This window comes from Aulonocara sp. 'chitande type north' Nkhata Bay, linkage group LG8, assembly GCF_057382095.1.
Source record: "Aulonocara sp. 'chitande type north' Nkhata Bay isolate Kocher_YH1m ecotype deep benthic linkage group LG8, A_spYH_male_GT1.1, whole genome shotgun sequence".
NCBI lineage: Eukaryota > Metazoa > Chordata > Actinopteri > Cichliformes > Cichlidae > Aulonocara > Aulonocara sp. 'chitande type north' Nkhata Bay.
In genome coordinates this window covers 24511288-24525792 of record NC_141351.1, presented here as the reverse complement: position 1 = coordinate 24525792, position 14505 = coordinate 24511288, and the positions used below count along the sequence as shown (strand labels likewise).

The window sequence follows — 14505 nt, the reverse complement described above, 5'->3', positions numbered from 1 at the left end:
AAGAAGCACATGAAAGTCCACATATAAGAAAAACTGCACAAAGTGTCTTTAACTGTGTGGTTTGTGTTGGTAAGCGACATGCAGGAAAACAAACGATCAGTTTTCCCTGATTTGGAGAAAGAAATATGTTTTTGTAAAAGGTTTTTAGAATGTTTAAAGAAGAAATGTGAGATATTTTTCTACCTTCCTATTAAAAAAATACCAGCTTTGTTTTGTCATATCTAAATAAGCTTGTATTTTAATATTTTAATGCTATAATACTTTCCACTGCCCTGGGTCAGACCAGAGGTTGTAATGGCAGAAATTAATTATTTAAATAGCTGTGCTTAAGGTGCGATCAGAAGTATCAGTAATGTGTTGATTTGCTGACACAGATTCCAATCGTGGGATCCAGAATCCAGACAAGTTTACAGATTTTATGTAATGTGTTTTTGTTTTTTTCTGGATTTTTCTAGATGATATTCTGTTTCTCTCCATTAAAATGAAAATTGCCATAAAACTTTTGCATGGAACAATCAGTGAGCTCATTACTGCTTCTGATGTTTGTTCTGATGTAGAGCAGTGGTCCAACTATGAATAATTATAGAAGGTGTAGTTTGGAAAATGTATCTGGAGTACAAATTTTATGATTGCAACATTACAACTGCATGTATGAACCTAAAGCTGGGGTCACTTTCTTCAATTGTATATAAATAAAAAAATAACATTTTATTTATAAAGCACCTTTCTAGACAGAGTCACAAAGTACTGCACATAAGATATCAGATAATAAATGGTAAAACAGACAATATAAAACAGGCAAAAATTAATCAAAAGCAGTTTTAAAAAGGTGAGTTTTGAGTTGTTTTTTAAAACAACTACTGAGTCCACAGTTCTTAAGGTTTGGGAGAGAGAGTTCCACAACCTAGGGGCCACAGTGGCAAAATCTTTATCACCCTTAGTTCTCATCTTAGTCTTTTTTTATAGCAAGTAAGCCCTGATCGGATGACCTCTGGGACCTGCCAGGGACATAGGGCTGTAGCAGATCAGAGATGTAGACTGGTGCCAGTCCATGCAAGGCTCTAAATGACCAGGATCTTAAAATGGGAAGGAAACCAGCGTACCCGAGGTAGCAATGGTGTCACATGTGAAAGCTGCAGCGTTTTGCACAGCCTGCAGACAATCCATATATAAATAAAATGAAGCCATCCCGGCAAGAAAAGATTCATTTTCTGTGGTGTGAAGATCATGCACTGCATGTTTTTCCTTTTCATATTTTTGTTACTTTATTATTATTATTTTTTTATGTATTCAGTGGTTTAAAGCGGAGTTAAAAAATGTCACTAATAACAGCGACATCTGGTGGATAATTGAAGGCAATACAACTTAAACATTGACGCGGCTTACTGTTTCAATCTCAGGTCATCAATAAAAGTTCTGAAAAGACTGCGTGTCCGTTTTTAATTTCTAATTAATAAATACATCATTGTCATACACTGAAATTAATTTTTTGTTGTTAACTTCAGTTAACAAGTTGTTGAGTCTTCAGTGTCGTCTCTGAATTAAATAGCTGGTAATAAAATGGTAAATTGGCTTTCAAGCAACTACCTTGTTCTAAATACTAACAAGACCGAGACCATGATCATAGCTCCTCCTGAGCTACATTCTAAAATCAGTCAGGTTCTTGCCTCTTTCTGTCCATCTGTCAAGTCAAATATTCGAAATCTTGGAGTAATATTTGACTCTTCTCTGGGCCTTGACTCTCATGTAAAATCTTTGTCTCGTTCCTGTTTCTATCATTTAAGAAACATGTCTAAACTGCGACATATGGTTTCCTCAGCTGAACTGGAAAAACTCATTCATGCATTTGATTACTGTAATTCCCTGTTTACTAGCTTGGATAAATCATCTCTCTCTCGCCTCCAGACAATACAAAACGCAGCAGCCAGACTACTAACTCGCTCTACCAAGCGTGTTCACATCACTCCCATCTTATATTCTTTACATTGGCTCCCAATAGAGTTTAGAATTCGCTTTAAAATTCTTGTTTTAACATACAGAGCACTAAATGGCCAGGCTCCAGATTACTTATCCAAGCTTCTTTTAAAATACACTGCTGCTCGTCATCTCCACTCACAGACTCAGAGTCTCTTAGTTGTTACCCGTACACGATTGAAGACAAAAGGGGACAGAGCCTTTCAGTCTGTTGCACCAAGGCTGTGGAACAGTTTACCACAATTACGTTTGCTTGACTCTGTGGATTCTTTTAAAAAACAGTTAAAAACTCTTCTGTTCAAACAAGCCTTTTGTTGATCTACATATTTTATATATTTTTTACATTATTTACATTAGATCTTTTACATTGTATATAATGTCTATTGATTTTATTGTTTATTTTAATATTTTAATATTTGTGTACAGCGCTTTGTGATTGCCTGTCTGTGAAAAGCACTTAATAAATAAAGTTTACTTACTTACTTACTTACTAAAAAGACACGACATATGCAGACCCACACACCAACAATACTCCGCAAACACTTTCCAGTTTAAACGTATTTAACAGATTTAGACAAGTTTCACTTAAAAACACACCTGCTGCAGCTTCGCAGCTGATGATGGGGTCCCAAACGTCTTATTTTATTCTTTTCTTAGTCTTGTCTAGTCTTATAACAGTGTTTAAAAAAGATTACGTTTGATTTATCAGCTATTTCTGGGACTGTTTAATAAACAGTGTTTATTAACAGAAGCTTCAAACCGAAGAAAGTTTTTTTTTTTTTTTTTCAAAATATTAAACTTTATTAAGAAACAGTATACAGAACATGTATACAATCAGAACAAAATTAACATATGCCAGGGGGTGTAATACAAAGAATTACAAACATTCAAAAAATTTGTAATTACTACAAATAGTAATAGTTTTCATAGCCTTTTTGTTAAGTGATCCACTAATCAATTTTATGTAACATAAAACATCATTACAGTAATGTTTAAAATTAGGTTTTTTGTTACTGTATTTGCATTTGTGAAAATAAAATTTAGCTAAGATAACTAACAAGTTTATTATAAAGTAAACATCTTCTTTTTTTGCCTTCGAAAGAAACAAAATACAACATTTTCCCGTTTCACAGTAAAGTCATTATAGAGATGTCCAGCAATGAATCTACTGAAGTCTTTCCAAAATGTTCTAGCGAATGAACAGATCCAGAAGAGGTGTTGCAGAGTCTCAGGATGGCTTCCACAAAATCCACAGCTCACATTTATGTCCCTTTTGAACTTCGTCATGTAATGATTAGCAGGATAAAATTTATGCAGTATTTTAAATGAGACATCCTTCACTTTATTCGTTACCAGATACTTGTTAGGAATTGTCCATACTCTTTTCCAGTTAATGTCACTGACGAAGAAATTCCAATAAGAGACCACATGTGGGATAGTTAGAGATTCTGTCTGGAACAAAGCACGAATATTCTTATTACTTTTACTGTGGTTTGTTAGACAGATTCTTCCTATGTGTGAATCTAAAGGGTTGGGGAGAGAAACAGATGATATGCAAGGTTGAATACCTTTAAAAAGCATTATAATACCCGTAGGTATTGCATCAAATAATATGGCATATTCTTTGGGTGTGGCTGGAAATTTATAGGTGTTTAAGAATTCTGAATAGGACATAAGCTGCCCATTAGGATTAAACAGCTGATTCACTAAAACGATCCGTTTCTCAACCCACCTAGAAAAAAATAATGATTTATTTTTATGCACTATGTTCCTATTATTCCAAATTGAATACGTATGGGGTGTAAAGTTGTGTTTATATATAAGGGACCAAGCTAATAGAACTTGTTTGTGAAACATCGAGAGCTTTTCTGGAAGCTTATCTATATTATAATCACAACCTAAGATAAAACTTAGACCACCAAAACCGAAGAAAGTTGCAGTGAAGGGCTGATGACGTGAAACGTCACTGGTCACGTGACAGTGGTTTTTAAAGAACCTCGCTTCAGGACAAGTTTCGGTATCAAAGGTGTCCGTTCGGATGCCTGTGCTAATTTATGAGAACGTGCGCTCTGTTTGTGTCCGGCTCTGATAATACAGTCACGTGGAGAAGAATGTAATCGGCATGTGTTTGTGCGGTGTTCGGTTCTGCCGAGGCCCAGCTTCTCTCAGACGAACCTGCAGTTTATTCTGGAGACGAGACAAATGAAGACAGCATGAAGGAGGTGGATTATTATCGGGAGCAGGGCGGAGAAAGTCTGGATTTAGAAGAAAAACCTGATATTAAAACCCTCGGAGTCCAGCCGGAGCAGGACGAGAATGTAAACCAAACCTCTGGTAAGAATAATCAGATTTCATTGCTGTTAATCGCTGCATCGCGTTATGGCAAACGATTACCCTCATCGGCGAAGTCAAATTTTCTTGCTCCTCTATTGTCGACATTACGGTGCTGCTGATGCAGAAACACAATGAAAGCAGTCATTTTTTTTTATATTATTTACAAAAATAACTTTACTTTAGACCAGTACAGGTTTGGACACATATAATACATCATAATTAATAATTTTACACATCATAATAAAATATCAAACATTTTAATGCTGTCTGAAGAAAAGGTCACACAAAATTAAGATAAGATAAGATAAGATGAGATAAGACTTTATTGATCCCACGGCGGGGAAATCTTTGTGTTACCTCATCTCAGGTACAGATAGCAGAAGGAAAATACCAAAAATACAAATAAAATATGAACAAATATAAAATAAGTAAGATAATACACTATATACAACGATAGCATACACAGTATGTGATTATGGATATGGTTGTGGAAATATGCAAGAGAAGTGGATTTGAAGTTGTCCACACATTTATCCACAGTTACTGCCATATAATACTGCTATATATTAAAAACAAAATTATTTTGTAAAAACAAAATAAAGGCACAGCCAGCAAATAATCAGTCTATTGTGTTTAAATTACCACATTGTTATATTATTTTTGAACTGTAATTTCAGAAAATCCTTAATATGTTTCTGTAATTTTTAATTTAATTAAATTTTTAAAAATTGATTAATGTTCAAGTTTAGCACGTGTCAGTCCATGGTAACTGTAAAATGTGATATTTCATGATATAATTTTCCACAATCATTACTTCAGTTCTTTGAGAGGTGACACAAAGATTCTACTGGATTCCTTCTCAGGTACACCCCAGTCTACATATGGTAAATGGCGTCTCTGCAAACTGTACAGTGTTAGAAAACAAAATAAAATGCACTCAAATTACATTGTCATAGTGTATGCTATGGAAAAAGCATTTGCCCCTTATTTTATTTTATTTTTTTGTATATTTGTCACATTTACACGTACAAAAACAAGGGAAAAAATATCCAAACCTACCTGGCCCTGTGTGAAAAGTGTAAAAAATCATGAATTAACTGATTAATCACATTTTTTTGAAAGCTGAGTTCAATTTCAGTGGCCACACTGAGGCCTGATTATTGCCTGTTAAATCAAGTTCCCTTACATCTAGCATAAAACTCAAGCTCAAGAGCACTTGAGCAGTGATCCAAAACACATCAGTATTGTACGTCCATCTCCGAATGGCTCAAAGAAGCAAAACAAAACGGAGCCTCTGCAGTGGTCTGGTCAAAGTCCAGGCTCAAATCTGACTAAGATGCTTTTGCCAAAGGTTGCACAATAAGGTTAGGGGACAATTGTTTTTTCATATATAACAAATCAGGAATTCACACACTTGGTATAGAAAGTACAACAACGATATCGCTCTTTGATAGCCTAGCTTGAATTTCTATCATAGCGAGAAGCTCACTAACCCATTTACATGAAACATAACAGGAAGAACTACACAATCACAATAAGTTAGGGCTGCAAGAATCCAGCCTTTCCGAGACCACACAAACACCTTTTCTTTGGAAATTTGGTGATATTGAGTGCCAGTCTGATACCTATCCATGCATCTACTGTATTCTTGGGAACGTCAAGACATTCCAAAGCGAGCCGAGAGATGTAATCTCTCCAGCGTGTCCTGGGCCTACTCCAGCGTCTCCACCTGAGAGAACATGTCGGGCACGCCTCACCTGACTTTGATGAATCATATTTAATGTTTTTCATTCTGAGCATTCTGGACTGATCATTAAAGAGATGCTGTGCTACTTCTGTATTTCCTTCAACAACTGTGACATCAGGCCTATAAACACGTTTTTCTGTAGGACCACCGTAAATGCATTACAAGGCTCTTTTCTCCATATTTTAAAATATGTTAATATTTCTTATTTTGTCTTTTTTCTTTTTAGATAATGGGACAGCTCTGTGCTGATGTAGAATTCATATAAACATCACACAATTTACCTACATGTTTCATTGTTTCCTGCAGATATCCCACAGCTGTTGGTTATTAAAAAAGAAGAAGTTTCACCTGAATGGATCCAAACTCTGGAGCAGCAATACCCAAACCTCCACATAAAAGAAGAGCAGGAGGAAACCTGGAGCACTCAGGAGGAAAAGCCACCTAATGGGCTCCTCATCACTGGCGTTCCTGTGAAGAGTGAAGATGGTGATGATGATGATTTGAAACCTCAGTTGTCAGAGCTGCATCAAAGGCAAAGTTTTAAAAAAGAGGTTAAAGTTGAAGTTAAAAAAGAGGAAGAGGATGAGCCTCCAATCAGCAGCTCAGCTAATCACATAAAAACAGAAACAGGTGGAGCACCAGTAACGACCACAAACTCAGATCCACGCAGAGATTCAGAGCCTAATACTGATAAACAAGCTTCAGCTGCTTTTGAGGCAGAAGTCAGTGTTGATGGTAACAACAGTGATGATGATGCTACTGATGATGATGATGAATGGCAGGAACCTTTGTCCAATTGTCGACCTAAAACTAAAGACAGAGACAGTAATCAGAAGGAGTCGGATTCAAATCCTGCTAAAACATCCTTCAGCTGCTCCGAGTGCGGTAAAGACTTTCTCTCCAAGCAGTCTCTTCAGAGTCACGTGACAAGTCATTCAGGAAGAACACCTTCCAGCCATCTGCTTAATAAGAAATGCTCCAGGGTGAAGCAGAAAGCAGATTCAAAGATGAGCGTAGGCAAAGCAGAGAAACGATACGTCTGCAATGACTGTGGACACAGATTCAGACATGGCTTTAATCTTAAAAGACACATGAGAGTTCACACAGGAGAGAAGCCTTTTAGTTGTGACATTTGTGGTAGAAGATTTAAACAACAGTGCAGTCTCAAAAGACACACCAGACGCCACAAAGGGGAGAAATCATTTAATTGCAATGTTTGTGATAAAAGATTTAATGTAAAGGATGATCTTAGGCAGCACATGAAATGCCACACAGGAGAGAAACCGTTTGGCTGTCAGCTTTGTGGAAAAACCTACAGAGCTCAATGTGGGCTTAAGAGGCATATGATAGTCCACTCAGGAGAGAGACCGTTCCACTGTGATATTTGTGGTAAAACATTTAATGAAAAGAAGTCGCTTAGTAAACATGGAATAATTCACACAGGAGAGAAACCATTCGGTTGTGATGTTTGTGGTAAAAAATTTAGACATCAGTGTAACGTCAAAACACATATGAGAATCCACACTGGAGAGAAACCATTTGGTTGCAATAAGTGTGAACGGAAATTTAACCAAAGCGTACTTCTTAAGAAACACATGAAAGTTCACACCGAGGAGAGTTCTTTATGAGGGGCTGGTTAGCTGGCTCGAGAAAACCAAAACTCCTGTTTGGAGGTGGCGGGGTGTAGATATGTAAAAGTAACTGATATCATAACATTGAGCTTCTTCGTTAGCCCAGGCTTAGGTGAAAAGGTGGTGTTTGACATGTTATCTCATCCTTCTTTCATATAAAATCAACCAATTGAGCACTACCTGCCTGCTTAAATCAGAGACTTCAGGTATAAAATCAATATTCTTGTGAACAGTTAAGTTAATACACTGCTTAAGTCTTAAGTCACATATATACAATTGGAGCTGGGTATCGATGATTTCTACAATCCTCGATTCGATTCACTTCAATTTTGAGTCAGAGTGTCAGAAATATTATAATTCTGATCATTTATCAGTACTGACGCTTGTGAGACTTCATCAGAGGTGTAAGCCTCAGAGCAGATGCCTTTGTGTCAAAGTAACTGACAATGAAACACAGAAAAACACAAAGGAGATTTTCCTGGCCTAGCTTTTTATAGCAGATAACCTTAAAAATATTCTGCAGTGGATCAAAAACTGAAGAAAACCATGAATCAACAACTACTACATTACCTGATGCTGCTGAACTGAAGCAGAGCAAAGTTACAGAGGTTTAATTAGAGACACAGCGTTTTGCAATTTAGCAAAAGTTTAAATGTCTTCAGTACTGAACAGCAGAAATTAGACTGTCATGTCGGAGGTCCTTAAAAAAAAACCCTTACCGCCTGGCAGCATTGTACACAACAGTAGACTGGTGCTTAATAAGCAAGCAAATAATGCAGAAAACAAAGATTTTAGATGGGAAGCTGTTCTTGAAGTACACTGAGAGAGAAAGAGCTGTGCAGGAAGTATGATTTGTATCATGGTAGAAGCAAAACAGCAAAAGTAAGAGGGAATTCATGACTATGTTTATCAAACGTGAAGCGTAGTTTTGATCTTCTTTTGCTTTTGAATTTTGGTTGGCGAGTGACACTTGAATTTCAGCCTCGATGGTGTGTCTGTGTACATGCCATCGAGTGAACGATGCATCTTTGTGCAGAATCCGTTTACCTGCTCACATTTACTTTTTTAGCTGTTTGGCGGTTGTTGAAATAGTTTTGTGAGCGTTAACCTGAGATTCTGGCTAAAATTGATTTGAATCGGAAAATTGACTCCTCCTCCTAGCCCCCCTGCTCCAACAGGCTGCAGAGAACGGGGGTGTGAGAAGACTCCAAACCTTCCTCCGCCTACTCATATGTAGTGTTGATGCATGTGTGTTCTAAGGTGCATTTAAAACCCAGGAGGGCATGGAGCTACCTGCCAGAGAGCAGCAGGTAAGCGCACAGCCCCTCCTGATAGCCCTCAATGTCTACGTGTATTTAACCTTGAGAGGTGGGCAACGACGCCAGGGGTGGGGTGTACACCCTGATGGTCTTTTGGATTCCGTGTAGCGGCACACTCCCAAGATCCTATATGTATGTGTTATGAGAGTGTGAGTAATGTGAATGTCTAAGTTGTGGGATAAAATTGAGGCACAGGCAGCCAGAAGGGGACGGGGGGGGGGGATGCCTCCCCTGCACCCTGGTGACATACCCCTACTCCAAGGCCCTGCATGTGTGGGTGGTTGTGGTGGAGCGGGAAGAGGGAGGCAGCTGGAGATGGGGAGAGAAGGAAGGGAGGGGCAAGTGACCCCAATAGACGCCCAGGCTGAAATCTTCCTCCACCTCTCCTGTATCTCCCCCTCCTGCAGAGTGAGTTCCTGAAGAGAGGAGAGCTCCTGCAAGATGTAACAGCCTACATATCTTAATATCAAGACTAATGTAATCTAATAGATAATTTCTATATTGGTTAGAATTAAGATTATTTTTATTTTTCCAGTTCATGAGGACTGTTTTCTTGGCTATGCATAGGGCAATGAAAACCATATGGGCGATATTCTTTTCTGTAGTGACATTATCTAAGCTGCCCAACAAACACACTAAGGGGGAAGTTGGAATGTTACATTTCAGACACTTTGATAAGTCTTCACATATCTCGCGCCAAAACTTCTGAACTGGTGGACAGAACCAAAGAGCGTGGATATAATTGTCCGGTGAATTGGTTTGGCAGTGTGAGCAGTTGTTGGTAGACGTAAAGCTCTTGAACATCCGATGACCTGTATAGTGCACTCTATGTAGTATTTTGTATTGAATTAATTGAAGACTGGGATTTCTAATTAGATGAAAGGTTTTTAAGCAAATCTGAGACCAGAAGTTTAGGTCTAAGTTAACTGATAAATCCGCTTCCCATTTTGCAATAGGAAGGGATATTGATTCATCCGTTTTAGAAAGCATTCTGTATATTTTGGAAAGTAATTTGTGGTTTTAAGAGTAAGAAATTGAACCACACTTGGTGGTGTTTGTAGTTCAACTTGACCCGGTTTAAATTTCTTTTTTACTATGAATTTAATTTGTTGATATTCTAAAAATCTTTTCTTGTTGATCCCATATTGTGTAACTAGTCCGTCAAATGAAATAAATTCTGTTCCTTCTAGTATATGTTCTAAATATTTGATTCCTTTACCACTCCAATCTGGAAAGTTTATCATATTATTGTTTTGTAATATGTCAGGGTTGTTCCAGATAGGTGTACGTTTGCATGGGATTAATGAAGACGCCGTCAACTTCAGAAACTCCCACCATGCTGTCAGAGAAGAGCTGATGTTGATGCTTTTGAAGCATTCATGTCGTTGGATGTTTGAGCTGATAAATGGTAGGTCTGAGATCTCTAGATTATTGCAAAGTGCTTGTTCTACATCTAGCCAAGGTTCATCTAAGAGGGTGTGTTTTAGCCATCCTGAGATAAACTGAAGCCTGTTGGCTAAAAAGTAGTGCTGAAAGTTAGGTAGTTCTAGTCCTCCTTTATCCTTGGTCTTTTGTAGTGTTTTTAAGCTTATACGTGGGGGTTTATTTTTCCAAAGGAATTTGCACATATACGAATTTAGAGATCTGAACCAATCTTGTGGCGGTTTAGTTGGGATCATTGAGAATAAATAATTTATTTTTGGTAAGACCATCATTTTTATAGCAGCAACCCTTCCCATGAGTGATATGGGTAGACATTTCCATCTAGTCAGATCACCTTCTACCTTCTTTAAAAGTGGGATATGGTTTAATTTAGTTAGATCTGCAAGCTTGGGAGAAACATTAATACCTAAATATTTTATATTTAGAGCAATTAATCGGGAGGACTGTAGATTTTGACCAGTTAATTGAGTAATCTGATATTCTTAAAAAAAGAGTTTATCAATTCAATCACCCCAGAGATATTGGGTTGTGAATTTTGGAGAAAGAGTAACACATCATCCGCATAAAGGCTGATTTTATGTTCCGCGTTCTTGCATTTTATGCCCTTAATTACTGAATTCTGTCTAATTGCTGCTGCTAGTGGTTCAATAAAAATTGCAAACAGTGAAGGGGAGAGTGGGCATCCCTGCCTGGTGCCCCTCAGGAGAGAGAAGCTGGAGGATGTCTGGTCATTTGTTCTGACACAAGCTGTTGGGGAGTTATAAAATATTTTTAACCAGTTAATGAAAGAGGATCCAAAACCAAATTTGTGTAAAGTTGTTAACAGAAATTTCCAGTTAACTCTGTCAAATGCTTTTTCTGCGTCTAAAGAAAATATTGTAGTTTCAAGGTTTTTACTGTATGAGTAGTCTATCAAATTAAGTAATCTACGTGTATTTGTTGATGAGTGCCTACCTTTTATGAAACCAGTTTGGTCAGGATGAATTAAGAGGGGGGTTATTTTCTCCAGTCTCTTTGAGAGAGCTTTGCAGATTATTTTAAGGTCTACATTTATAAGGGATATTGGACGATAGCTTGAGGGATATACAGGGTCTTTGCCTGGTTTTAGCAGGAGATTAATATTTGCAGAAATAAATAATAAAAAAATAATCCAGACGACAGTAGGAGTGATGAACATGTGAGAAAAAACTATATTCCTTACTGGTGGGGTGAAGGGAGCGCCATGCATCGCAAAGACCAAAGTCGCTCATATACTGTTTGATTATATTTGTGGACTGCCAATTACGCTGAGTTCCTGCTGTTGTGAGCCTATCCATGTCTTCATTTAGTCCCAGGTTGAGGTCGCCTCCAAGAACAAGTGTGCCATCTAAGTGTTCAGAGAGTGCACTGAAAAAACCGTGAAAGAATGAGGGATCATCAACATTTGGACCATATACACTTGCAATACATAGCGTTTTATCAAGTATAGATAGTTTAATGATTAAGAATCTGCCCTCTGGAAATATAACTGTATCGAGTACTGTGAAATTAATATTTTTATGTTTTAAAATTGCTGCTCCCCTTTGTCTAGAATTATAACAAGCTGAGAACACATTACGAAACTCAGATGTTTTAAGTTCATTCGAACCTCGACTTCAGGCGTGATGCCAGAAAACCGAGGAAAAGTAATAAATGGTGTAGATTACTTAAAGGCTTTGCTTGCTTTGAACAGTAGATGTTAATTGTCTCGGTTTTTATAATCGTCTTTGGCTGTTGTTAGTTTTTCTGCTCATTTGTGTTTTTGTAGTTTTTCCTCTGTTCTCATGTGTTTGTGTTTATTTGTATTTATGTGAGATTATTCCTGGGCCCTGTTTCAGGAAGCCGGTTTAGTGGAAAAACTGAGTAAGTATACCCTGAGTTAACGAAAACTCTGGGTTTTCGGTTTCACAAAGCGAGTTCAGCTGAAGCCTGAGTGAGTCACTATGACGACACACGCCGTGAAGCTAACCTGCCCCCTAGCAGGTTTACTACAACTAACCCTGACTGTCTCCGCCCCTTTGTCGGAAACCTGACAGTAGGAAGTGTCAGACATGGCGTGTCCCTTCCTTGAAGAGCCAGTAGATCGTGAAGCCCAAATTCTCTGCAGAGCTCTCCGCCGGGAGAGAGTGATTAGAGCGCGTTTGGACATTTTATCATTTCCTGATGATTGTCTGTGTGAACGTTACCGTTTCTCAGCACAATCTATAAGTTATTTGCATAACATCCTCAGGCCATATATTACGCATGTGACACATCGCGGACATGCTCTCAGTTCATTACATATTATTTGTATCGCACTTCGGTTTTTTGCAAACGGGAGCTTTCTGTATAATATTGGTGACGCTGAGCACGTTTCCAAGGCTACCGTCTGTCGGGCAGTCAGGAATGTTACAGTTGCACTGAAACGTCTCCTGTACACGTTTGTGGTGTTCCCCGGTCACAGACCCACAAGATTTATCAAAGAGGGATGCCACAAAATTGCAGGTATCAGGATGACCAAAACTTAATTTATGATGTGGTGATACTTGAACTACTACTTACATTTTACATTTATTTTCAGGGTTCCCAGGCGTGATTGGCTGTACAGATGGTACTCACATTCCAATCATTGCTCCTTCAGTAAATGAAGGAGACTATGTGAACAGGAAGTCTTTCCACAGCATTAATGTGCAGGTACATAGTTCCCTGTAGCATTTCAAACTAACAAATTATTTCATCATAGTAATGGATGCTAATTTGTGTTCTCTGCACTGTGAAGATCATATGTGATGCTGCCAACATTATCACAAATGTGGAAGCCAAGTGGCCAGGCTCTGTCCATGACTCACAAATATTCCGTGAATGTACACTGAGCACAAAATTTGGACATGGTGAGTTGAAAATACTTTAAAATATATAAAGACCAATTGCTACAGGGACATTTGAACTGAAGTGTATCCTTCTGTCTTAGGAGAGTTCACTGGCTACTTGCTTGGTGATAGGGGGTATCCATGTTTACCCTATTTGCTTACCCCTTACCCTGACCCTGAACCGGGCCCACAGCAGCGATATAATCTGGCTAATTGCAGGACAAGAGCCAGAGTTGAAATGACTATCGGAATGCTTAAGGCCCGGTTCCAGTGCCTGCAAAGACTCAGGGTCACCCCAGAAAGGGCATGTGACATTATTGCGGCATGTGTGATTCTTCACAACATTGCCACAATTAGAGGAGAACACTGTCCTTCTGAACCAAACAGCAGTGATCCAAACCATGAACATCCTGACCCTCCCACGGACATACAAGATGGAAGAGCAGTCAGAGACACCATATGTCACAATCATTTCTTTTGACCCATCACCTCAACATGTTGAAAGAAGAATAAACAGATTTTTTGTTCAACTGGCTTTATTGGTCGCCTGTATTTCCTGTACACAAAGTATTAAAAGATGTAAACCTCATAAAGTGTCTCTGTTGCTTCCTCCTCTGTAACAGCTGTCAATGTTTCTTCATTATTTTCCTGTAGTAAAGAAATAAACAACATTGCTGTTCTACTGTAAACTCATATAATCTGTGGAGTATTACTCACAACTGCATGTTGGTCTGGCTCAACAGGAGGCTGCACCAGATGCAGTACACCACCACCATCAACTGATAGAATATGAGGTTTATACAGGTCACTTATAACTTACAAGGGACCAAATGGCAATTAACAAACATACCAATCACCTTACACTTCATTGTCATTATGCTCTCAAAGACAACCAAGACTGAGGGAAGGCAAAATCAGTAGGAAAATAACTTCACTACAAAATAATCCATTATGGTAAAGAGTTTATCAAATGAATGAGTAGCACTGCAAAGGTGACTGTGAAGAAAGGATGTATGCACATCATGTATTATTTTGAATTTACCCCCTATGTAGGCACTTGTGTCTTGCGGGGTTATTGACTCAGAGGATGTCCCCGCAGAGATGCCTTCAGCCACAGGGCGCCCACTGTTTTGGCTGAGGGCCAACTGCTCAGCCTCTGTGAGTGGTGGTGGTGGAGGACCCCCACCTGT

General features: G+C 38.4%; 1 protein-coding gene across 2 annotated transcripts; it reads left to right on the top strand.

Moving 5' to 3' along the window:
• The first annotated feature begins 3992 nt into the window (after positions 1-3992).
• On the top strand, positions 3993-13032 carry LOC147323858 (uncharacterized). Of its 2 annotated transcripts, XM_086304528.1 has the most exons (3): positions 3993-4308; positions 6362-6940; positions 10273-13032. In XM_086304528.1, the coding sequence occupies exons 1-3, from the start codon at positions 4188-4190 to the stop codon at positions 10509-10511; spliced, it is 939 nt and encodes a 312-aa protein (XP_086160654.1). In that variant the 5' UTR covers positions 3993-4187; the 3' UTR covers positions 10512-13032. The 2 variants fall into 2 exon arrangements, with proteins under 2 accessions (XP_086160654.1, XP_086160653.1); XM_086304527.1 differs by having other exon boundaries at positions 6362-13032.
• Positions 13033-14505: the final 1473 nt, after the last annotated feature.